Below are 26,713 nucleotides of genomic sequence, written 5' to 3' on the forward strand. Positions count from 1 at the left end.
CATGTCTAGCATTTAATATGTATGGCAATAACTGATTCTTACCTAGCAGGGGTACTACAAGACCACGCGGACAATTCGATTAAAGGCTTAATTGGGGATAATATATTTTCCAGAACTGAAGGGACATTTTTCCGGGGTGACTGGCGAGTCGGAGAGGGTAGAAGTTTCCGTTTGCTATAATTGACAAAATAAACAATCGGGCGCTATTTCTTTCTATGACTTGCTTGGTATTTTGTGGATTATTGTTTTTTGGTTTTGGAAGGTATGCGATTCACTATTGAGCCTTAAAATTATTTTGCATCTGAATAGCATTGATATCGTCAAGTCTGCACCAACACCCTAATCCCACACCAAAATACCCTTTTCCTATCCCATGGCGTTTATGTGGTCAGCAAAGACTATTCAGCCATTACCCCTCCTTATCATCAGCTTTGGACTGACTTGCGCTGTCATTGCCCCACAAAATGCTGCAAAATGAAAATGAAAATGAATTTTAGTTCACATTTCTGCTATGAAAGCATGATGGGGGGTTGCAGGTTTGCGCTTTCTATTAGTGGTGGTGAGGATTGTGGGTGGAGTTCAGAAGACCTTAAGTCGACAGAAACATGTTTTTCATAAAATGTTGATGCGGCCTGTTCAATTGTTGGTCTTGATTTAGGGGCCATCCATTGATAACGTAAGGGTTTGTGGGGGAGGGGGCGGTAGAATATGCGTCATACAAAAATATTTGGGTGTTCATATAAAAAAATTACAAAGGGGGGAGAAGATGTCTAAAAATCGGAAAAAATTTCTTACTTAATAAATGGACAGCCCTAGAGTGAGACCGACTGGCAGATAATTTGTAAAATAATGTTTGGAGGCTCATGAATAGTTCTAAACATGCTTCTGAAATGTATTTTTGTGTTTTTTTTTTCGCAGAATATTGCAAAAAATGTCAGGCGGAAATTCTCGAAAAAAATTGTTGGAGAGTAAAATTTGGTAAAATCTCTTCAAGCATTTCATTGGGTTTTTCAGGTTTCGTGTGTTGTAAAAATCAATTTAAATGGTTTTCTGGAATATTGTGAGATTTCTTATATTCTACTGCAAGTACGCTTGGAGCACATACTCCTTTATGAGTTTGTCTAGGAGGTGATCATAAGGTAATTCTTGGAGAATTCGTGAATTCCTTGGATAAAATATTGGAGAGCTGGATACGCAAACTCTAATGAGGGGGTGGGGGGGTGGCTGGGCAGGATCTAGCCAAAATCCATAAACTTTTACATTTTGTGTAGTCAACGTCTACGCGGAGGAGGGAGTGTTCTAAGATGACCGAAACATCAGTCCACGTAGTTAAGGAGAAACTTCAGAGAATAGAAATATGGTTGCCACAATGGCCGACTTGGACCCCTACTCACGTTTTCAAGAGCACCAATCTTAAAAGTTCGTAAACAAATGCGCCTGATTAGGAAAAGCTGCCTCTTTTTGCAAGAGAGCAAAGCCAGGATAAACAAGTGCGCCTTGGTTCGGTGTTTCGTTCGTCGGATTTGTGCCTCTAAAGTTTGTATGCAAAATTGCAATGGGACTTCTTGATGTTTCACCTTAATGGACAGCCTCTGAGAGATTTCTAGTTAAATAAAAAAATATGAAATATTTTAGGTATTGATATTTATGGAAGAACTCATGAATTGATCAGATGAATTTCCTGAATAAAATTTTAGTTAAACTATTGCCAAATCGAAATGTTTTTGCTGAAAACTGACTAAATTTTCAGAAAAAAATCGATAAATTCCTATGAAATTCTATCCGATTTCGTAGAGAGGTAAACTAGTATTCTTTGCGGTGTATTTGAAATATCTCACATTCTTCTTCGTTCGGGAATTTGTTAAGGGATTCATCATTTAAGCCAGAAATTACATTAATTCATCTGAATCTAAAAAATAAATAAATGCAATAAACTGCCGTGAATCGCATATCAGTCCCATCTTTGCTGGATTTCCTATGCAAATAGGACAGATATGCGATTCGCGATAAAAGTTCTAGAAATTATGTTATTCATTTCTAAAAATGTCAGGTACTTCTGATATTCTTGCAGGAGCTTCTTCTGGGATTTCTCTACAAATCCCTTCTGTGGTTCCTCTAGAAATTATTTCAGATTTATCCAGAAATTCATTCTAATATTTGTTCAAGAGTTCCCTCTGGTATTCCTCTGAACATTCCATTTAGCACTCCTCAACTAATTCTTAGTGGGTTTTCTCCAGGAATTCTGATATTTATACAGAAATTGCTTCTGGTGTTCATCTAGGAATCCTTCTAGTATTCCCTTTTGGTACTGCGAGAATTATTGCTGGTGTTCTTGCAGGAATTCCTCCCTCAAAATATCTTCTAAGATTTATTCAGGGATACCTTCTGAGATTAGTCCAGGGTTTGCTCCAGGACATCTTTCTGGGATTTTCCCGGGAATTTACAGAAATCTGCAGGAATTACTTCTAGTATTCGTCCGAGAACTTCTTCTTACATTTCTCCTCGAAAACCTCAAGAAATTTGTTCTGGAAATTATCCAAAAATTCCTTCTGGGATTCTGCTGTGGAACTCCTGGAATTTCCACAGGAACCCTTGGACATTTCTCTAGTAGTTTTTTTTAATAGTATTCTTTCAGAAATTCCTTCTGGTACTTCAGACATTATTTCCGGTATTCTTCCAAGAATTATTATTGGGATTCCTCCTGGAATTCCGTCTGGCATTTACCAGGAATTTATTCTGGAGTTCTTCCAGGACTTCCTTCTGGGACTTTTCCAGGAGTATAGTTTCTAAGATTACTCTAGAAAGTCAGTCTGGTATTCTTCTTGAAATTTCTTGTGGAACTCTTCCAGAAGTTCCTTCTGAAATTCATGCAGGAGTACCGTGCGGTACCCATTTTCGGAATGGTTAAGATAATCTCACAATAAAAGCTAAATAAATGATACCGTGGAGGGCTCATACTCACAATAATTATATGTCGCAAAATGCTTCAACTGATTAGGCAACTTCTTAGCACTTTTACTAACGGACACAGATTTCAGGCAATTTCCAGTACTTTCAAAATCATTTTTTTTTACAAAATAATGATCGTTAGTTTGAAATATTTTTTTTACGAACTTTTTCATTACTATTGAAACAATATTCTTTTCTAAAAATATATGTTTTGCTAATATTGAACTATCATCTATGATTTTGAGATTAACAGGTCGGATTCGATTATCCGGAGTCGGATACGGATGCTTCCCAAACGTATATCTAGGGAACGGAATAATTTATAAAGCTGAAATTTTGACATTTTGTCAAGCCAACTTTGGTTAGTGATCAGTCAAAATTTCAGCTTCTCACAAAATTCCGTTTGTGAGATACTATCACTATTTTGGGAAGCGCCAGAACTTGACTACGGATAATCGAGTTCGTGAAAATACGCCAGGGAGGGTGCAGGCACGTCAAACTCGAACAAACTACGCCTACCTAACATGCATCGAGCGGGCCTTCCCAAACAACACAATGCGATTTCGCGGGCCACCCCCATCGACAAAACAAACCGATTTCCAAGCAGGATTCGACTAGGCTTCTGGTCGCATTGCCAGTCACACTAACACACTCGTAAAAGATGAGCAGTAGGCCTACCTTGCCGCATGCGGGTCCCCTGAAATACGCAGAATTAGGGACTGCGCAGAATAAGGGCCGGTCACGGTACCACCACGAATTCTTTATGGTATTCCTTTTGATACTTCTCCAGCAAAGTCTTATAGAATACCTCCAGGAATAGCTTCTGCCTGATATTCCTCTAGGAATTATTTCTGGTATTCTTACAGGAATTTTATTTGGGTTTCCCCGGAATTCCTTCTAAGATCCATAAGAATTTTTCCTGGGATTACTTAAGGATTGATTGATTGATTTGTCTTTATTTAAGAGACTTTCAGCCCTTTTCTGTTTCGTATCTGTACTTTAGGAATTCCTTCTACGATTCCTCCAGAAATACTTGTGATCCGTCTAGTTTTGCTTTCCTGAATCCTAGAGATCTGCAATCTGCGATTTTTTTTAAATTCCTTCAGATTTTTTATTGCTTCGTGGGTTCCTTTGGCAATTCCTCCTGGAGCGAAGACACAGATTTTCACAATCCAAAAAAGACGCAATATCCCATAAAAAGTGGGCATTATCCACTGAAAAGACGGCAAACTTTTACGTTTTTTTTTTATATATTTTTTCGGCTGTTATTTGGGATATCTCGGACCTTGAAAACTTGTGTCGTTCCCCTCAAATTCTTCAGACAATTTGTTTTGTAATTCTTCCGGCAATCCAGGACTGTTTTCTGGAATCTACTCTAGGAATTCTTCTGGGATTCCTCTAGGATTGTTTCTGGGATTCCTCCAGACATTTTTGTTGAAATTATTACTGGAGCTCTTCTTTTGATTGTTGTCCAGGTACTCCTGGAGAAAAATCCTCAAGCGAAATTTAAATCCACAGTAGGAACTTTTAATGAAAAATATTGATTTCGTCAAAATTAAAAAGTTCTTTGATAAGCCTTTTGGACCCTAGTAGTGGACACTCAGTTCTCAGCCAACCAACTTAACACAATAAAACAAAATACTATTTGACTGAGGGTATAAAAGAAAGAACATCTACTAAGAGAACGGAAAAACAAAAAAAATGTACTTCTACACGGTGTTCAATAAGTTCGGATACACAGTAAAATTTAATTTATTTCCTATCTGTAATTCCCATCTGCAAAGTGAATGTATTAATTGAAAGCTCACATAATACTGATCAAATACAGTATATGTTTTGAAATAAACTGTCCTTTATCCTTTTGTAATAATTGCAAATGTGTCTCAAGTTCCTTTTGGCCGGCACGCACGTCTGTCATTGGTATTTGGCTAGTTTTTATTGAGTCATTGTTAAATTAAACTAAATTAGGTTGTTGTCCTCAGCATTAGTGGTAGCAACTATGACCATACGAAGTAATCTATAAGATTCAGATTGGGTGAAGTACGGACTCATTTTATTTTGATCTTTAAAATTGCTAAAATTGCCGCTATACCTGTTTTAATGATTTTTGTTCTGTCAAAAAGCAAGGCTGCGTTATATCTCAGTTTAATCCATAGTTATCTTTTCCAAAACTTGATTATATCCCTATTGTGGCAAATTTGAACCAAAATTTGCTTTATAAAATGTATTTATGCCTTTTTAAGCACATTTTGACTAAACTTGCAAATTTATCACCATATCATCACTGAAATAGCAGTGTAAAGCTTTTGTCTATTAATTTAGTTATTTTAATTTAGTATAGAGCGATGTAAACTTAAAAGATGTGAAATTAACTCAAGTTATATGGTGTATCCGAACTTATTGAACACCGTGTAGTGGACTATGCATCCTTTTAAGAAAGCACATTCACAAAGTATAAACTAATGGTAAACTTACTTACTTTGTAAAAAAAATCAGTTGAAGAAATTCCGGAAAAATTCTTAAAACAACCGGAAAAAAATCCTCATAAAAAAAACATACTAAAGCAACACCAAAAAAGAACTCTTGGAAAAAACCTTGTAGGAACTGATGGAGAAAAATACTTAGGAGGAACTTGAGGAATGTCCTAAAGAAAAATCCCTAGGATGAGCAATAAAAAACGATAACTTCGTTTTAAAAATAAGTGCTTGGTGTATTTCAGGACGAAGTTCTGGTACAATTCAAAAATTTCTGGCAATTTAAAAACAATTCGAAAACACATATGTAAGAAAGCATCCAGGGATTCTTTGAGTGATAGCTGCAGAAACTCCTCATTAGTTTCTGGTGGAATTCATAAAATAGTTTATATTATGTATATTTTGATAAATTTCTTTAGTTTTTTCATGAAGTTTTATAATGTATCCTCGAAGGTTTTTTTTTCAAAAAGCCGGATTAAATTGCCGGATTTTTTTTTGTGAAGCCTTTGCATAAATTCCTGGTGAAACATATGAAGACATGCTGGAGGATTTAGAGAATAAGTTTTTGTTTAATTACAAATTGAAATTATTTGAGGAAATGAATCTTCAAAAGCATTTGAAGCAATAATTGTATTGTATGTAGAATAATTTCCAAATAATTTATCTGCTTCTACTGAAATTTTAGTGATTTTTTTTTTCAGAAACAAATTTTCAAGCAATTCCCGGAGAAATTCATGACATGTCTGAAAACACCATTATGAACTAAAGCTCTGGGAATTTCATATTGCAATCGTTTAAGAATTAGAACGTTCAGAATTTACGATTTCCTGCAGTAGCCATTCACTCTGCCATAAAGTTCGCCACAGATTCATGAAATATTTCCATTGAAATAACTTAATAACGACCATAAATAATTCTTCCCGGAATTCACCAGAAGTAATCAGAGATTTCCCTAGAAATTGTTTCCAAAATTCTTTCACGAGTAATCTTTCCGGGTGTTTCACCAGAAGGCCATCTACAATGTTTTTGTTTCTTCTGGGCATTCTGTTTTTGTCCAGAGTTTTTACGAATTTACCAAGAATCTTTTAGAAGAAATGTTAGAATCTTATTAAGAAATCACCCTATTACTTTTTATGGATATTCCTCAGATTTGTACAGCAAATCCTATAATTATAATGTTTTCTTTAGGAGTTACGATCCTCCACAATTTGTTCTTAATTTATTTCCACAAATAACTTCATAAATTTTTCAATTTGACGATTGATGTCGTGACTTTCATGTTGAAATTCGTCAGTTTTCTTCATCATAGGATACGAGATAAACTCATCAAACAACACTACATATTTTGTAAATTATTTCAATTATTTCGAAACCTGAAGTGTGAATAATATATTAAATCTAAGGTTTTCAAAATATTCATCACACTAGTTTACAAAAAAAAAATCGAAAATCATGAACTTCTATCAACGACCAAAATTTTTTGCTGCATAATTATGTTCTGATATTAAGATCGTGCTTCAATTTTTTTTTAAGTAGATCAGTTTTTGAGCTTTTCCTTAAAATCGAGCTCTACAGCTTTTAAAACATGGAATTAACCAAAATTCAAATATTTTGCGTTGCAGTCAACGAACTTTCAATCTTTTTGCATGAATAGAAAGCTAAATATAATATGTTTCGGTCATCTGAACATAATTTTTGCATCAAATTAGTTTGATTCGAAATATTGGTGATTATATAAGGGGGACTCACCAAACAGATTAAATTGCTGCGTAAGACATGATTTTCTGCTTATTTGAAATGTTTCATGATTTTGCGAATGAAATAATCAAAGATTGCCTTGGTGATCGCGACGTTTAATCAGTTTACACTGTTTAGTGAATCCCCCTATAGTCAATCTCCTTAAATTTTAGCAAAATTTCCAAAAAATAGTTAAAGTTTGTATTTTTTTTCAGTAAGAAAAATTCAATTAAAAAAATCTTCTCAACGAACATTTGAGACATTAGATGTTTGTTAGTTACAGTAAAAATTTCAGTTCAATCGGAGCTTTGGTCACGGAAATGGGGATGTATGAAGGGAGCAACTTTGCTTAAAAATAGAACGAAAATCGATTTCAATTCGACAGCCTTGTATGGAAATTCGGAAAAAAATCCGCTCTACTGTATTTTTTTCCTTCTCGTTTTCGAACTCAGGGCATGATTCTACCACTGTGATTCTACACTCAAAATGATCATCGGCTTACCGAGTTCAAAAATGCTGTAAACTAGTGTCATCTTAAATTTTCCTGAGAAAGTTACATTTAATTCCCACTAGAAACAGTTACATTTCAAAATCTGGAAAATTTTCAAATCTCTACCGGGAAAAACTCGGGAATTTTATTTGCTGTTTTGAGTGGCCACCCTGTCTGGTAGAAAAATTTTCAGACGCAACGTTCTCAACGTATAGGGAAAAGCTCTAAGATGAATTCCCAGAGTGAAATCCCCAGGTTGGAATCCTTTAGAAAACCAGTAAGCCCGGAACAAATATCATTTTCTTCTTGTGTCACAATACTCGCTGGCTCGCTAAGGGGAAGGACAATAAATAATAAATGTATTTGACGAAGAAATACCAAAACAATTCGGCAAAATCTATATACTCATCGGATTTGTTAAGAAATTTTCTGTGCAACTCTAATTACACCTTAAAATTTTAAAATTTCTTGAATAATTTATTGGTGTCCCCCCTCAAAATGTTGAATTTCGACCAAAATTTTCCAAGGGGGCGGTGACATAAGAGAAAATCGAAATTTGTGTTAGTCTAATGATTACTCATCTTCTAGAGGAACTCATAGGCCCCTACCTATAGCCATAGCTGTAAAGGCGAGGGTATTCAGCATGACCATGCTGAGGGTGACGGGTTCGATTCCTGGTCGGTCCAGAAACTTTTCGTAAAGAAAACTTCCTTGACTTCCTTGGGCATAGAGTATCTTCGTGCCTGCCACACGATATACACATGCAAAACAGTCATTGGCAGAGGAAGCTCTCAGTAAATAACTGTGGAAGTGCTCATAGAACACTAAGCTGAGAAGCAGGTTTTGTCCCAGTGGGAAAGTTACTCCAAGAAGAAGAAGAACACCTCAGACAAACTGAAAAAATCCCTAGCAGAAACTTCTGGAGGAAAATGCTCCTGAATAGCTCCAGCTGGGACTCCTGAAGAAAAAATCATAGGAAAAACTGCTGGAGTTCCTAGATGCTAGAGGAAAATATCTAGGAAGAACTATTAAAAACAGTATGTACTAGAAAGAACTCCAGGGAATATTTCAAGATGTTACTACTTCTGAAAATTTTCAAGGGGAACTCCTTAAAAATAATATTTTGTTAGTAAATCCAGAAAAAGGAATTCCACTGAAGAAAAATACCAATAAGTAAGTCCTGCAGGACGAGTTCCTAAACAAACACATCTACATGTATGTAGGTGGAGTTATGCCACAAAAATTCAGCTTATTGGACGCAGTGGCTTAATTTGTCCAACAGCGGAGGGAGACAAAAAATGTAGGAGAAACTATTGAAGGAAATTCATAACGAAGAACTTTTGGAGGAAAATCCTCAGATAGAACTCCTGGAAATATTATCTAGAGTAGAAATGAAAAAAAAATACTCCCGAAGAAAAAATAATGAGGAATTCTAGGAAGAACTTCTAAAAAATGAACTATGGAAGTTTGGTTGAAAATCACTAGGAAAAACTCACGGAGAAAAAAACGGAAAGAGAGATTCTCAGGGTGTATTCTTGAAGAAAAAACCCTAGAGAAACTTCTCAAATGGAATTCCTGAAGATAAGCCTTCAGGAACATCCTGTTTAAAAACACAATTGGAGGAACATCCGCAAAGAAACCCCAAAGAATCCCTACAAGGATCTCCTGAGAGATGTGCCTAGAAGGAATTGATGCAGAAAAATATTCTCCGTGCAGTTGAAAACCAGAATTTTCGACTTGCGAGAATGGATTTTTGTCCATACCCGTGCGTCTGACCTAACTTCGGAATTGGTGCGCTGTATAGCAGACCAGGTTTGCTATACAGCGCACCAGTTCCGAAGTTAGGTCCGACGCATGGATTTGGAGGAAAATCCAACTTCGTTAGTCGATTTTCAATTAAATTGAGAATACCCAGAAGTAGCTTCTGGAGAAAAAATCATATGTAGAGCTCTTGGAGAAAAAAAACAACGAGCAACTTACGAAAAATTCCCTATCGCAAGACTGAGTAAAAAATCTCTAGGAGACATGAATAAAAATCCATGGAAGAGCTCCGGAGATACCTATTTAATAAGTGACTGCAGTTTCTTTAGCGATTTTTCCCTAAGGTTTCTTGCAGTTTCCATGGGGAGGTAAGGATAGCTGGGCCGAGACTAGTAATCTAAATTCGATCAGAATTTCTCGATGCCCAGCTTTTATTGTGCCACGCCATTGATCAGATAATGATTATACTCTCACTCAGTCAAAAAAAATATATAGCTATACCTAGCGCTTATAAAACTCTGATTATATTTACTTTGTTTTTATTTTGTAATGTTTAATGTCTTTTTCCCTTACTCCATAGTGGTGCAGGAAGCGATCTGCTTCGGCGATGCCAACATCCTCACCTCCGGACTGGAGGTCCGGGATCTACAGCGCCACATAAAATGAGTGTCACACGTCCCACAGCTGCTGCAGCACTTTCAGGAAACGCCGGACTTCTACGTTGAGAAACATCAGCTGGGTACCGTTGATGGCTCGGGTCTGCCCGAGCGATACCTACAAATACGGACGGGAGTCGAACGTACAGATCGACACCACGCTGTTTGTGTTCGATAACAACACCTGGAAGTGCGGAAATAGGAGCTACATTTTTCAAGGCCAATCGGAGACGGCTATCATGTTCGAGATCGTATCGGAAGACATCGATACAATTGCGCCTACAGGCTCCCGTTATTTGTAACCACATCGACATGGACAAGATTAGTTTCGAGCGGAACAAATCCGGATTCCAACGACGGCGTACCGAGAACATCAACGGGTACGAGTACAAGGTGTACGGAGCGAGCAATGTGGAAGTCATAGCCCGTATGAGAAACGAATACCTGGCCACCTGAGTGAGGAAGAGGCCCGCATTAAGAATAGACCACTGTAGCACTTCATGGGAATGGCCTCAAGGGTCACCTTTGCTAGGTCAGGATAATGGAAGCAGATCCAACAACAGCCCTGTCTATAAGCGGAAAGCGGCAGCGGAAATTTAGACTACCAGCTCGGTTGGGACTGCAGCCAACGTTGCGGAATACTTCTCGCCGGAAGTCGATCTCCAGGGGCGAGACGTTAGCATACCGAAACGGATATCCGCCAAGGTTCAAGGCGAAGATCTGACTGAGCAAACAGTTCCGCATCAAGCTGCGGATCTGGTGCTGCCCATTTTGGACCTGATGCCCGCATGTGTCCACGCTGAAAGCCTTTGTCAGCAGCGTACTGTGGGAATCTCCGTTAAAATCGGTAAGCTGACACTCATGTCTTATCCATATGATAACTACAAGATTTTTGATTTGCTTTGTCCCCATTCCAGAGATCCCGCTCTTCCACTTGCTGAACGCGATAAGTACCCGAAATTCGCGATAGAAGCGTCGGTAGCGAACGTGAGCATCAGAAGAGCGAAGAGCGCACCACGTTAATAATCGAAAAATTGCTATTTCGACGTGCCGGCCCAGTACCTACGTGCAAAATATAAAAATGATGCCTGCGTGCTAAAGATAGCACCAAATATATTTTTTATGTACACATGCGTATATTGCTAAAAGAAAATAAACAATAAAGTAACATCGTTTTAAACTAACATTCTTCACCTATTTACCATCTTCTCCTCAATGGCTGATTAAATTGGTTTTTGTCCTTTTTCGACTTGAATTTAGTATAGTTTAAGTAATTATACGAAATTCTGAACGAAAAAAGTCAAAAATACAATTTAATCAACCATTCGGGAGGTTTAGCAATAAGGTTTATTTTACATCACTTCCATTACATCGTAAAAAGTACGTCGAATTTATTACATCGCGATAATTACATCGGTTCTGTTTATTACATCAACTGCCATTGAGTACATCGGGCTGTGTAATATTAATCGATCGATGTAACGACTTGGTTGCAGCGATTTCGATGTAATATTCAACAACTTTTTTTGCTGTGTAGGTGGACTGCGCTATAATGATTAACCCTCCTAAGATGTTAGGCTAGGCGCACCATGATGGCGTAGTGTACGTTCAACGCGCCTGTCTTGGTCATATTGACCCCAACATCCTACTATGGTCAAGCTTCACCTAGAACAAGCACTATCTGATGCTCTCTTTAAAACCGGGCACCTTGGACTTCCCATCATTTTACCCCTTTACCACTTAACATTTTATCTGATTTATGGACGACCCCTAAGTTGAAATGGTTCGTAATTCAAGTTCAGCATTGTTTCTAAAATTCAAAACATGACGTTAGAAAGGTTTTACGGGTTTTACTACAGTTATACGAGCTTTTGTAGTTTAAAAGTAGGTAGTCTCAAAGAAAACCGGAGACGAATAATACTTTTTCTCTGGAAGCTATCATAATAGTTTTATCAATTTGAAGAAAACTATGAAAAGAAAACCAAACTGTAGTGCAACCACAGAGAACAGACATCCAAGCCTGTAGAAAATTTTCTCGAATGCTGTGTAAGGATTCAATTTTTTTAGCGTTGACAATACTAGCGTCACCTATGCGGCAAATTGCCACAGTCAGTGGTGAGTAAGCATATCTAGATAAGTTTTATATTCACCACCGACAACAGCGTGGGAACTTTGTGACAGCAGCGCCACCATGAAGTTGCAACTTGTGTTGCCATTTCAAATGACCGTTAAATTCCTTACACAGCTTTGGAACTGGACTTGGATGTCTGTTCTCTGTGGTGCAACGGAAAGTCTTTACAATTGCAAAAACTAAGGTGATGTGCAGCAGACAAATTTTAGCAAAACAAGTAATAACATCCGACGTTGGTACTGTACAATTCAGATAACTCATCAAATTTTTTGCAAGTTGATATGATGAACAGTCCGAACACTTCATCATGCAGTAGTTGAACTTGTCTTCAATTGCAGTGTGACTTCCCATTCGCTGTCCTGATCTGTATCCCTTTCCTTGACGTTCTTGTGCTTGTTGTTTTACTTATTCAGAAAAAAACTTTTCAATATTCTAATTCCATTCTTCTCACAAATACAGTATGTAATCCTCACAATATATCTCATCCAATATGCATAATCACCATCATAGCATACCTATTATTACATTCATCACAGTATCTATCAAAGTACAAAATGTTAATGCTTGTGTTCGACACTATCTCCTTCTATAGTAATTCAAATAATGATTAAACTCACCACCGTTTCTCTTGCATTAAGCATAAGTATCTCTGTCACATGCCACTTATGTCTATTTAGTGCACCTTCATACAGTAATGGTTACAAAACTAATTAGTTCGTGTCACGTAACCAAAATATATATACCTATATATCCTTCGTACGGTAAGCACCTGCTCCAAATCCTTGCGTTACTAATTCTCTCTGGATTCCATGACACCGATCGACATCCATCCAAAATTTCCAACAACTCGTGCAGAGTCTCATCAAGCAGAGCTCGCTCGACGAGCAGGAGCAGATCGGACTCGAGATGGAAACCCCCTCGACCGAGAACGAGGAAGAGCTGTCCGAGTACTTCCGGCAGTACGACGATCCGGTCAATGGGGCCAACGCCCCGAACACGGATGGACCCGGGCCTGAAGGTTGGTTCCGTTTGGTTACAGCACATTCGGTGACGTTAATCCGTTTTTTTTCAACCGCGCAGATGAAACTACGCCACCGGCGGAAAGCAACGACACTCCGGAGCAGCTGACCAACAAGCTGCCGTGGGCGCCGAAGATTCGCCGGAAAGACATCGAGATTTTCCTGAACACATCGCGCAGCAAGTTCATCGGGTATATCCTGAAGGATGATCACCAGACGTTGGCGGGGCTGCCGCAGCCCATTCAGGAGGGATTCTATACGCTTAAGAAGGTGAGTGGTGTAACGTGTTTTAATTGACAATTGTTGGTATGTTACTCAACACATCCGTGTCTCCCACAGCACATGTACATCAGCCTGGCGGATGTCCAAATCAAGAAGGAAGAGGATATTACCCGTAATCCGATTTCCACCTCGGAAGGCGAGATTCCCCAAACGCCAACCGAGATACTGTACCAAGCAATACTCCCGAATCTTCCCCAGTACATGATTTCGCTGCTGAAGATCCTGTTGGCCGCGGCACCGACCTCCAAGGCCAAAACCGAAAGCATCAACATTATGGCCGACGTACTGCCAGAGGATATGCCGTAAGTTCCTAGCTTCTTTGACCATCAGTCTCGTTATTCTCTCTGGTCCACATTTCAGAATGACCGTCACGCAATCCACCAAGCTGGGCATCGACGTTAGTCGACACAAGGAAATCACAGTGAAAGCAGTTTCCGCCATTCTGCTGCTCTATCTGAAGCATTTCAAGATCAACCACATCTACCAGTTTGAGTTCATGTCGCAGCATCTGGTGTTCGCCAACTGCATCCCGCTGGTGCTCAAATTCTTCAACCAGAACATCATGAGCTACGTCGGATCCAAGAACGTAATCCCGATCATGGACTTCCCGTCGTGCGTTATTGGCGAACAGCCGGAACTCACCTCCGAATCGCTAATCATCGGAGATTCCGCTCCATACTCCTGGCGCAACGTGTTCTCCTGCATCAATCTACTTCGAATTCTGAACAAACTGACCAAGTGGAAGCACTCCAGGATCATGATGCTGGTGGTGTTCAAATCCTCTCCGATCCTCAAGCGAACCCTTAAGGTCCGCCATGCCCTGATGCAGCTCTACGTCCTCAAGCTGCTCAAGATGCAAACCAAGTATCTGGGGCGGCAGTGGCGCAAGTCCAACATGAAAACCATCAGCGCCATCTACGCCAAGGTGCGGCACCGCTTGAACGACGATTGGGCCTTTGGGAACGATCTGGACGCGCGGCCGTGGGACTTCCAGGCGGAGGAATGTGCCCTGAGGAATTGCGTCGACCGGTTTAACAACCGGCGCTATCTGCAGATGAACGCTCCGGATCTCATTGCTAGCGAATTTGACGACCCGATTGAGGGTGACGCGGTCAACGGAGGGGGAGGAGGAGGAACCACCGGGGCCGGGAACGGAACGAGTGGTCGAAAATCGGACGATATCGAGCTGAGCGAGGAGTTCAAGCAAAACTACGAACTCTGGCTACAGCAAGAGGTGTACAATAACAATATCGATTGGGATTCGTTGCTGTCGAGTGAGGATTTCACGTAAGTTTCTTAAGTTTTATCTACGGGAGCCAAAATTGACACGTGTAGAAAGTTATATTTATAAAGTAACTATTGTAACAATAATGCGGATAACCGAATAAAAAGTGAGCTGATGCAGCTGCATGAACATTGATTGAGTGTCGTTAACTATGAACTAAGCAGTTGTTTGATTTCACGATGACAAGGGCCTAATTTGACTGTCACGGTCGTCACATAGTAACTCTCATCGACTTGTTACGGTCGTCATGTATAAACCCTATTTTTTATTTAACTCGAAACAAAGGACTGTTCGTGTTATTTATTATTTTTATATTTCCTGTTAGAAATGAGCATGTATGATAAAGTAATAATCGCTTTATACCTGAAAATGAAGTTTAGAACCGTGCCCCTACTTTACGTGGATATAGGGGTGACGATGGGTATTATCGGCAGGTTTGTTCTCTTTGTCATGAGGGGTTTTTGTCGGCCAAATTTCCTGAAACTTGGACGTATAATTCAGCTTGGTTGGGAAGGATTTGAGGCCAACTCTGAGTTTAACAGCTTTTGAAAAAAAAAAAACCCTACAACTAACAGAACAAAAACGCCGAAAATCCACAATTTCCCCTATATTACAATTAAATGTAACTTATTTTTCGTAGAAAGTAAATAGACGGGCTTGGTGGTCTAGTGGCTACCGCTTCTGATTTATATACAGAAGGTCCTGGGTTCAATCCCTGGCCCGTCCCTTTCCTCCTACTTTGTATCTTTCTATATACTTTCTCTCTGCTCTCTACATATTAAACTCATGTATATAAACATGTTCATAGCCGTCGCTAGAACAGAAACGGGTTGAAAAAGCCGTCTCCCTTCCTTCCAAACTTTCACAGCACAGTGTCACAATCCTATTAGAAAACGCCTACAAGTTATGCAATCAAGCGAACTGTGCCGCACATCTTCAAAATAATAAAAACACACAATTCTATCACCTTCCCCTGGTATCCACACACCAATGTGTGAACCTTCTGCCAACCAATTCCCACCAACACTCCAACATCCGCATGAATTTGTGCTGGCGCAGAGGTATATTCGGCCAGATGTGGATACAAACGATTGCAATCATCACTTCCTTACCCCTTCCCCACATTGACCTGCAACCTGACGTGGCAGGCGCCATTGTCGCCTAAAAATAGACGATCACCAACGCTCACACACTGAAGATGCCTGCTAGTCCCCGGCAGTTATCTCATTGGTCCTTGTGTGAGTGTAGCTGGTCTGGCGATACTGGAGTAGCATCCACGGGCGGTCAATCAAGCTCAAGCTCAAGCTCAAGCTTATTTTTCGTAGAAAGTAAAGTGTATGTAAGTGTTTTTCAAAAAAAAATTTTAACAGTAATATCCAAAGCTTTCCGTCCTGAAATAATAATTATTTTGATATTGCGACATTTGCACCCATTTAGACTCGGCCGAAATTCATTATCATCACAGTCGAATTTCGCACACGACTTCGCAGCGGCTGGCATGCACAAGTTCGGTTGAGTTCAAGACAGGTAAACAAAATAAGTTTGATTAGTGTGAGATTTCGCTGGGAAATGATGATTCAGTATATTCTCAAATTATCACAGTAGTCTAAACATTAATGAGAAACCCAATATGTTGATATCGATTATATTCTTTGCTAGTACAACATCAATCTTCTAAATATCGTTTTATTGAGATTCTATTGAAAAACATTTTCAGCGGATCTCCGCCAGAGACTAAGTTTTGGCAAAGAGCTCGCTGAACTGTCAGTTCACAGCTTCATGATGTCATCTTGCAATATCCTATGGTTTCGAGACGGAAAACTTGAATTTAATTTTCATCGCTCGTTAAAAATTCTAACACCTTTTAAACAGTAGATAACTGACACTGAGGAAGATTACAAGTGGTAGTCGAAAAACGCGTATCTGTCAAAGGATAAGCAAATTAGGGCGGAATTAAAAGGTACGAAACTGATTACACTCATTTGAAGAGGGTATTCTGCTTAGAGGGTTCGAAATGTCGGTATAAGACCTTTTAAACAGCTCGCTAAACTGTCAAATAAAGCAAGGTGCTTGCAGTACCCTATTGTTAGTGTTTACGTTTCGTTTGGACAACAGTGAAAAAATGTTCAGTGAAAATAAGGTTTTTGATTTAAATTCAATAAAAAAAATAAGTGGAAAGGTATTTTTTTTTTCAATTGCTTTCGAAAGTAACAACATAAGATTTCGGGATAGGAAGCTGATTTTCGTGATCGATGATTAACTTATCGTTTCGTAGTTTTAGCCGTCCAAAAAGAAAAAGCAATGTCTGAGCGTTTGGCATCCCTGCCATAAACGCGTCGGAAAACGATAAAAACTGTTTTGTTCGCACTTTGTCTATTCCTCTCATTCTCAACACAGCTCAAGTTTCATTGATACGACTCCATTGAGTAAAATTCTCAGTTGTAAATTAGTAGTCTATAGCCCGTTTTTTTCGATGAAAAAATCCACCGATCCAGATTGCAAATCCAAGTCCACCAAGGACAAATCCTTACGCAGCAGAAACAAACGAAAGTACAAGCGGAAAAAGAATGTCAAGCACCACACGAAGCGCGCCTTCGAGCACAGTTTACGTGAGGAAAAATCCAAACCTGTTCCGGATTGTTATGGCCACCAACAACGACGTCGACGGCAGCCGGAGACGAGGCATGCCACCGCTGCTGGGCCAAGCTTTCCCCAGATCAAGCATGCACAAAATGTGTGGATCAAAACGTACCAGAATATCGTCAAGTGGCAATTTCAGCATCAGATGAACTATTGGAAGCAGCACGCCATGCTGCTGCGGGAGGAAAATGCCCGGCTGAGGAGGCGTATGGCGGTGGAGCACTCCGAGGATGAGGAGGATGAAGGTATGTACCTGTTTGAGTTGATTTTTGAGACTGGCTTGTTACTTACAAACTGAGGAATTACACTACTTTCGAAACTTCTAATCATAGGTGTTCCATGATTAATAATAGAAAAGGCAGCGATTTTGGTGAAATTTTTTTCTTCGTTTATAAATCATCATATTAATCTGGGAAATAATAAGGCAAAATACAAATTACCAACCATAATATTATTAGAACAGAACATTACAACAGTAATTTACTTGTTTACAAAAAAGGGCATCATTAAACATACCTTCCTGGCGTTTTTCGATAATTAGCTTTATTTATTTTAATAAAAAGTTGTTGCTTAGCTCAGTCTTCTCTTCTGGTAAAACATTGCAAACAGTCTTCTCTTCTGGTAGAAATTGCATGGCACCATTTGTGCTCGTTGTAAATTTGTGGTTCTGGTTTTGCTTGCTCAGCATGAAATCAAGGATTCGATCCCAGGCCGCTTTTTCGTAGATGTTGCTGTTTGATTGTACTGTAGCTATCAACTTCTCAATTCCAAAAGCATTCTAGGGAAAAAAACTATTTTTATGGAATTTTCCATGAAGCTGTTGCCTAGGTTGTCTGCTCATTAGGAGGGGAAGTTTCAAAATATAATCTACCCAATACATTAGTCCTGTTCAACGACGTAGGTTGAACTTGCTCGAAGTTGCTGCATCCTACTCTTACCCATTTGTCAACAAACGAGAAAGAGCGGGATGGAGCAAGTTCGAGCAAGTTCAACCTACGTCGTTGAACAGGACTATTGTTGTTATGGAAATTATATGGTAGGTATATTAATGTTGTCATACGTGGGTAGAAAACCATACAAAACGTAGGGTATTCATGTGAATAGCGGTAGGGTAGCAATAATGTGTACTTTTTTCGAATTTTGCTTTGAGTAGAAGCGTTTGCTTTAAGTTTAAAATAGATAGATCATGTATTTATTCTTGGCAAGCGGGACTTTGTTATTTTGTTATTCCTTTACGTGTAGTGAACAAAAAAAAAACAATGTTGAAGACTTTGCATTTCTCGAATTTCATGTTTTTTATGAGATGTTTTGATGCACTTTTCAAAAAGTTACTGCTCGTTGGCCATTTTTTGAAAAGTGAAAATTTTGCCTATCCCCAATCATTTTGTCTATCCCCTGTATTCATTATGGAGCTATGGTTAGAAGTGAGCATAACTCCTTTTAATGGTACAAGTGGAGCCTGTTCAGATAGATCAAATAGCTTAGTATCTTAGACATAGTCTTGTCCAATTGTGCGGGTTGGACAAATGTATGGAATCATTGAAACTTTTTATAGCAATCCTTGCCAAGTCTTCCAAATATTAATATTTATCTTTTTCGTGCATTATCTGACTTAAACCAGGGTCCCCAGGTAACCACTAAGCATTTGAATAAGCCGTACAGCAGACCGTATTGAGCATTTGAACTGCTTGCTGCCCTACATAAGCAGTTCGAATGCATAGCTGCCATGAATCAGCATTAGCTGTGCTATTCAAAAGCCTTCGGCTGTTAATTAGCATTTCAACTGCTTGAGGGGGAAGCAATCAAAATGCTTTTCAACTGCTCTACAATTGCTAAGAGCAAAGAGTATGCGAGATATGTTATGCATTTGGCAGCATATGCTGCCTGTCTCTTCCAGAAGCTATGCCTCTGTTGACAAATTTGGACTTCTGAGTTGCTTTTTCGGGTTTTCCTTATTCATCCAAAAGCTCCGAAGCAATATTGCTGCAGCTGGTTTTGGATTGGGAACATTGCCACTACACCTCATTTTGTCGGAAAATGTGTACTAAATAGGTTGATCTTCGGCGGACCATAAGATTATTCGAAAGAGGGAATTATATGTTATTGATGGAAGAGAAAATAAAAACGCTTTACACACTTTGAAATATCTCTTTGAGAACATGTTTTGGGTGTCGGAACTGAAGCTGTTTTCCAACCATTCTTTCATATTGGGGACAAAATTAGCGCACATCGTCAAACCAACTGTAGCGTGTCCTGGAGCTTGAGTAGTAAACATGATTGAATAATCACCGGACCATAAGTTCAAACCCCGATAACACAAACACAAACAAGCAAAAAAAGTACCACGTGAATCAGTCGGAGTGTGGAGGAAGAGGGATCGTCGAAAGAGCGAGAAGTAGGCATAAATCTATTTTTATTTTGTTTTGCTAGATGACGCGTTACCGGCGTTACGCTTCCTTGATATTTTGATACAACGTTCCTGAAGATGTTGCACTCAGACAGCCCGTTATTTTGCCAAAACCTGCTGTTGGGCAGCACTGTAGGTGTGTATACGGCCAATTAGCATTAAATGCCTTGTCATGAGGGTAACTATAATGCTGCAGGAATGCTATTTGAAATGCTTACTGGTTAAGCTAAGTTTCGTGTTGCCAAGTAGAACGCTCAAGTAAAATTCCCTCTTTTTCCGCAAGCAATTTTGACAACTGATCCAGTATGGGGAGAAACGTTACTTTTCCTTACGGAATAATAGCGCGGACATTTTTACCGCATGGAAAAGTGACAGCTCCATTTGATTCGCACGGGAGGCGTTATGAGTGTTACACTTTTATCCTTACTTGCCATCTGCGAACCGTTCAAGTAATTTTGAAGCGCAATCATTACTTGACCATTACTTGTCCTATCTTTTTGCACAGTACGTACGAAGTGGAAACTAGCCATTACTTGGGATGAGTTAGGTCATGGGTGCATGCAAAAAAAACCAAGACATTCTTCTTCTTCTTCTTCTTTATGGCTCTACGTTTCTACTGGGACTCGGCCTGCCTCGCTTCAACTTAGCGATCTTTGAGCACTTCCACAGTTATTAATTGAAGGGCTTTCTTTGCCTGCCATTGCATGAATTTGTATGTTGTGAGGCAAGTACAATGATACACTATGCCAACCCGCCGTCTCCGGGTTGGGGATCCATGGTCTTAATTACTAGGCTAACTGGAGACCAAGACATTATTGTGTGTTATACGGGATACGGGGACCTTATTTGTACAATAGTGTAAACATCGTATACGTGATTTTTTAGAAAAGTTACAGCTAGTTTACCATTTTTTGAAAGGTGTAACCCGCCAGCCTGTCGCGCTTTCCCGTTCGTAAGTGGGTGGCTTAAGCGCCACTCCTAAAGGAGACCACCCAACAGTTTGCAGGTTTGCCCGGCCTGAGACCCTTCCGGGGAATGGGTTAATTTTTGGAACCGGGGAAAGAAGCTGACTGGCTGCGTTAAACTTTCCGCAGTACTTCAGAAGAGACAAAAGATCCTCAATGCCCTAGAAGTTTCAAATGCAAACCCCTTAAATGATTCAAACCAAATCAACTAGGCGGAGTTTTATCATCATTGGCCCAGTCCGAAAGTCTCTCCAAATCGAACTACTTCCAATTCGAGAGGGTCAAAGGTCGATTTCGGGCCGACTTACCCCGTACAACAAAATAAAACTACAAGGAAACGATCACGAACTACATGAAAATTCTTCACAAGACACTAATTCAAAACTACATCAAGAAACGTTTGGGAACCACTGTATTGCTTTATTGACGACACTACAAATGTACCTACATGCTATAAAAGCACAAAACGAAAAGCTTTATTTAAGGTGAAGATATGACAAAGCCACAGCCCGAATTTTCAAGAGCACAAATCTGAAGAACCACGTGTCGGTTTGCGCTGAATAGTTGATCGATTGGTTACCTGCTGGTGATGATCAATCGATCAAATTTTCAGAGCAAACCGTCCAATGGTTCTTCAGATTTGTGCTTTTGAAAATTTTGCCTGTGGCTTCGTCATATATTCACCTTAAAGGACGGATTGGTATACACAAATTTATTCATCAAACGATCTTTCCTTCACATGTTTGCCTAGGTCTTTCTCTCTTTCCCTTCTACTATTCCCTAGTGTGTGTTTGCCTACGTCATTCCCCTACCTCGCTGTCGCTAACGCACAGCGGCGCCGCGGCTAGATTCTCCCCTACAGCTGCGAGTGTGTGTTCTGTTCGTTCGGTGTCGTACGGTTCGGGTATCGGTATCGGTGTGTGAAGTTGGGGCTACGAAATTTCTGAACCCATTCACTGATTGAGACGGCTACGGGCTATCGATTGTGCCGTACTGTCTCATGCGCATGGACGACACCACGGAAACATGCAAGCTTGGTACTTACGTTGACTCTACCATGGATTTACGAGATGATTGGGTGGATTGTGGGTGGATTACGCGGTGACGCGCGACGTCGGTGGGCACACGGAGTGTTCTCTGGCCTACTCCGGCCCGGGTTGAACGCGCGATCCGACGGTTCGCGCTTAATCCTTCCACCACTGGAAACGTGGGCTTACGCCTGAACGCGGCACATGCGTTCGAGCGTCCTACGGAACAATGGCTTGTTGGCAGTTGGCGTTGTTCTCCGACGCGGCAAATGATGGCGGCCTGCCTGTCTAGGGCGCGTTTCTTGGCGTGACGCAACCCTCTTCCGGCCACGTGTGCCCCGGGAATCCTTCAAACTCGAAAGGTGGGGTCAAGAGCGGTTTCTAACGGCTGGTGGTGTGTCGGCAATGGCAAGCTGCCACGAATCCTGTACCCAAATCACAATTCACAAATTATGCCACATGAACACCGAAATCATAATCCGAACTCTTACCCTTTGGTTCAGGTTTCTACACACACTTGACACTTGCTCCTAATCTTTCCTAACGGAACTAACAAGCTTAGCGGGAAACACTTTTAGGGAAAGGGAAGTTAATTATGTAGTTAATCCTACTAAGAATTCTCATGTAGCTTCACCTATGAAATCACACCACGACGCGGGACAAGAAAACGAACCACTCTTGCCTCTTCCACAATTCGATTCGAAGTGGACGATCAAGTCTGGGATTAGTCCTCAGAAAGGCCGCTAAAATGTGACCTTCGGCTTCGAGGTCACGAAATCAGACGAAGTCCAATTCCGCGAGTGCAACATTCTCAGAATTTGCACCCGAAACTTCAAAGGCATTGTGGCCTCTCTTTCCAACGGCCGCCTTAAAACCTTCAGTCAGTTTCTCTCCCCAAGTTCGGTAGGAGTGCGCAAGCCGAACGGGAAAGGTCAATGGATCCTGAAAGGATTTTGGGACAGGTCGATGCCCGCCGATGGCATCACAAAATGCGCGCATTCAATTTAGCTGGCTTGGGTCCATTGCGGGCAATAGTGTTGTTGTTTTCTCGATTTCTTACAACATAAACAAAATAGTTATCCAAAGTTTTGCTCAAACAGCATCAAATTAGGCAAGGAATCATAATACCCACACTTTTTGCACCATTTCATTGCAGAAACGGAGAATGGGGCACGTTCGGTGTAGTACTAGATTTGTAGTAATGAGCTAAATTTTAGTATGGTGAGAAGGTCAATTCTCCGTTTCTGCAATGAAATGGTGCAAAAAGCGTAGGTATTATGATTCCTTGCCTAATTCAGTATCAAATTGAGCAAAACTTTTTATAACTATGTTGTTTATGTTGCAAGAAATGGAGAAAACAACAACACTGTTGTCCAAAGTTTTGCTCAAACAGCATCAAATTAGGCAAGGAATCATAATACCTACGCTTTTTGCACCATTTCATTGCAGAAACGGAGAATTGACCTTCTCACCATACTAAAATTCAGCTCATTACTACAAATCTAGTACTTCACCTATCTGTCCTATTGACCTTCTCACCATACTAAAATTCAGCTCATTACTTCAAATCTAGTACTACACCGAACGTGCCCCATTGACTTGTATCATTTTGTACACGGATAGATACTATACGTATCTCATCCTTGATCTCATCGCGTTCCAAAAATTGAGTCAATAGGAAGCAATCAGTGAAGTACTAGATTGAAAGTAGTGAGCTGGATTTTTGTATGGTGAGATGATCAATTCTCCGTTTCTGCAATGAAATGGTGCAAACAGCGTGGGTTATATGATTTCTTGCCTAATTTGATGCTGTTTGAGCAAAAGTTTGGGTAACTGTGTTGTTGAAGTTGTAAGAAATAAATAATACAACAACACAGTTAACCAAACTTTTGCTCAAACAGCACCAAATTAGGCAAGAAATCATATAACCCACGCTGTTTGCACCATTTCATTGCAGAAACGGAGAATTGATCATCTCACCATACAAAAATCCAGCTCACTACTTTCAATCTAGTATTTCACTGATTGCTTCCTATTGGTTCAGAATTGGCTGAGTTATAGCAGAGTGCCCAAAATAGGACCCCTGCCGAGATGGTTCCACTTCGCTACTAAAATTCAGCACATTATTACAAATCTAGTACTTCACAGTTTTGTCCTATTACCGTATGCGTGATAATGCAATGAGAGTCTAATAGAGGTGGGGAAGAAGATACTCCGTGTGCGTGAGATCCGTGTTTGGTGCGAAACACGTCACTACTACAAGCAAAGCGAGCTCCCATAAGAACGCGTGTCAAATAGTGACGTCACTATTTGTGTTTACATTTTTACTTATACATAGCCATCTCTTCTTCTTCTCCACCTGTAATATACTCTCATTGGTGATAATGTTTGCACTATTGTACAAATAAGGTCAAATGGGTTCGATCCCAGTCCCGGCACTTGTAATTTTTCGTCAGTTGTTCTTCTTCCGAGAGTGGCTGGCACCTCTTCTGAGCATTTATGTTCTAACGGACCCGGAAACTTTATGATATCGGCTATCGCGGAAACTCATAATTTAAAGTGATTCCCCATTTGATTTAGCTGGAATTCCGGCACTGGTGCCGGGAATTGGCACTGAACTAGGTGCAGTAAACTCGTTAAAAATCTACTTTCCGGCAGAAAATCTTCACAACAATCACTGTTAACGACAAGTTCACGCAATAAGGTATCTGATTCAGATGAAAGAAGTGGACGAAAACGGTCGTTTCGTGTGAATTTAGGTAATGCACAATTTTGTTTATCTGTAGTGCCCGGAATGGGGTCTAAAACCCTACCACTCGTGATGAAGCTTACCAAGATCATTGTTGTAAGAGTGTCGCGTGAGGTAGTTCCCAAATTGGATAACGATTAAAATTAACTAATGCATACAGGTACGTCAAGTACGTAAATATATGTACGGGCACGTTCGGATTAGCTTTGCTACTTAGAGGGCTCCCCCACACCGCCAGAGGGGATGCTTGCGTAACAACGCCAGTTGGAAGGAGCAAATGCCTCAAGTTGTTTGAAATCACCCGCCACCACTACCACCCCCGCCACAAACACCCAAACATTGCTGATTTACCTGATTCCCCAATGTGTGTTTTTTTTTCTTTCTTTCTCGGTTCGTCTCGATTCCATCACATGACAGCACATGCCTACGCAGAAGCGGCCACTTGGGAGCTCCATCAGCAAGGAGCAGACGACGATTCTGCTGCTGCTGCCGAAGCAGCACTGGACGAGGAGTTTATCGCCTTCATGGAAGTATCGGCTCGGCATCGCCTGGAACGGAGGAGATTGAAAAATGAAAGTGTTCATTAATTAGATTTATGAATAAATTAAACAAGATTAAAACATTTCGTGGCCGGCCGAAGCTCAGTTTGTTGGCAATCCGAAACTCTCGCACTTACAGGGGATGGCCAAAATGTTTGGGATAGGCAACTTTTTTTTCTTCCACAAAAAATTCAACATACTGTAACTTTTTATAGAGTGCATCAAAAAATCTCAAATTTTGACTGTTTATCAACCTGTTATATGTGCATAATTGGTACAAATTTGGGTTCGATTGATTGATCTTTCGTAAAGTTAGAACCGTTCGAGTAAAACAATATTTTTTAGACAACTCATTTTTGAGCTGTCATATCTCGGAAACCAGTGAACCGAATTGAATGAATTTTTTTACGTTTATCAACAATATATTGATACTTATTACAACGTTATAAAATGTAATATTTTTTCACGGCGAATTAAGTTATACCGAGTTGAAATTTTAACCCATACAGAGGAAAATTAGTCAAATTTACAGTACCACACAAAAATTACTAAATGTGTTCTTTCTTTAAGCTAAATTGGCTCCAATATATCTGATAAAAGATAACTTGAGAACAGAACTGGAATATCTTTGGACATCAACACTAAAATTTATTGACATTGACGTAAAAAAATTACATTTTTTCGAGAAAAATCCAAAAAGTGTCTATCCATGATAACTTTTTTCAACGTTCAAAAAGTATCTATGTTTTAATAGTTTGTGAAGCATTTGTATATTGCTAGTGTACGTTCAAAATTTCATTCAATTCGGTTCACTGGTTTCCGAGATATGACAGCTCAAAAATGAGTTGTCTAAAAAATAGTGTTTTACCCGAACAGTTCTAACTTTGCGAAAGATTAATCAATCGAGCCCAAATTTGTACCAATGATGCACATATAATAGGTTGACAAACAGTCAAAATTTGAGATTTTTTTATGCACTCTATGAAAAGTTATAGCCTGTTGAACTTTTTTGTAAGAGAAAAAAAGTTGCCTATCCCAAACATTTTGGCCATCCCCTGTACACCTGCGCTTACGTAATACCCTTGGTGGTTGGTTGGTTGTGTTCATGGTGCGATAAAGGGATATGCTGAGGAGAGGGTGGGGGCTCCGAGGGAATTGATGGAGTTCGAACAAGCATCTGGCGTTTGACACGATAATGAATTATGAGAAAAAAGTGAAAATGGAAGCAGATCACTCGTATAGTTTCATTCATTCGCATGCTGCTAAATAAGTAGCCATTCATTACCTAGTAGAGTGATCAGAGTCATGGGATTGTCAACCATATTTTGCCCGAGGTCGAAACCTGTCTTTTGTAGTGGAGTTCGAGGCAAGGTAGTGCTATTGCGGAATAGTTGACAGTTATCTGCTGTTATTGATGGACATCTCACGCGGATCAATCGATCAATCGTATAACATGTGCAGAATATTACTTAACATTGATTTCAATCAGAGATGTGTTTTTTTAATTGGTGGTTTAATGGTGGATTTTTTTGTTTTTATTTAATGCACTTACTCAGGGCTAATACAGCTGAAGCGGTAAGCGCATAGGTATTTTGCAAGAA

General features: G+C 39.8%; 2 protein-coding genes and 1 pseudogene across 4 annotated transcripts in view; all 3 read left to right on the plus strand.

The window, feature by feature from the left end:
- The window catches only part of LOC109429882 (striatin-interacting protein 1 homolog), a 54,786-nt gene extending 39,846 nt beyond the window's left edge, over positions 1–14,940 (plus strand). For all 3 annotated transcript variants that reach the window (XM_062849186.1, XM_062849188.1, XM_062849187.1), the window contains 4 exons: positions 13,054–13,216; positions 13,279–13,487; positions 13,557–13,801; positions 13,860–14,940. In XM_062849186.1, coding sequence (XP_062705170.1) covers positions 13,054–13,216; positions 13,279–13,487; positions 13,557–13,801; positions 13,860–14,790 — 1,548 coding nt within the window. In that variant the 3' untranslated portion in view covers positions 14,791–14,940. The remainder of the gene's footprint in view (positions 1–13,053; positions 13,217–13,278; positions 13,488–13,556; positions 13,802–13,859) is intronic.
- On the plus strand, positions 477–11,251 carry LOC109419127 (ankyrin repeat domain-containing protein 13B-like; annotated as a pseudogene).
- A 2,218-nt stretch (positions 14,941–17,158) lies between the features above and the next one.
- Positions 17,159–25,198, plus strand: LOC109429883 (uncharacterized). The gene is made up of 2 exons (XM_019705875.3): positions 17,159–17,669; positions 24,991–25,198. Exons 1-2 carry the CDS (start codon positions 17,258–17,260, stop codon positions 25,158–25,160), a joined length of 582 nt encoding a protein of 193 aa, XP_019561420.3. The 5' UTR covers positions 17,159–17,257; the 3' UTR covers positions 25,161–25,198.
- Positions 25,199–26,713: the final 1,515 nt, after the last annotated feature.

This window comes from Aedes albopictus, chromosome 2 (assembly GCF_035046485.1).
Source record: "Aedes albopictus strain Foshan chromosome 2, AalbF5, whole genome shotgun sequence".
Taxonomy (NCBI): Eukaryota; Metazoa; Arthropoda; class Insecta; order Diptera; family Culicidae; genus Aedes; species Aedes albopictus.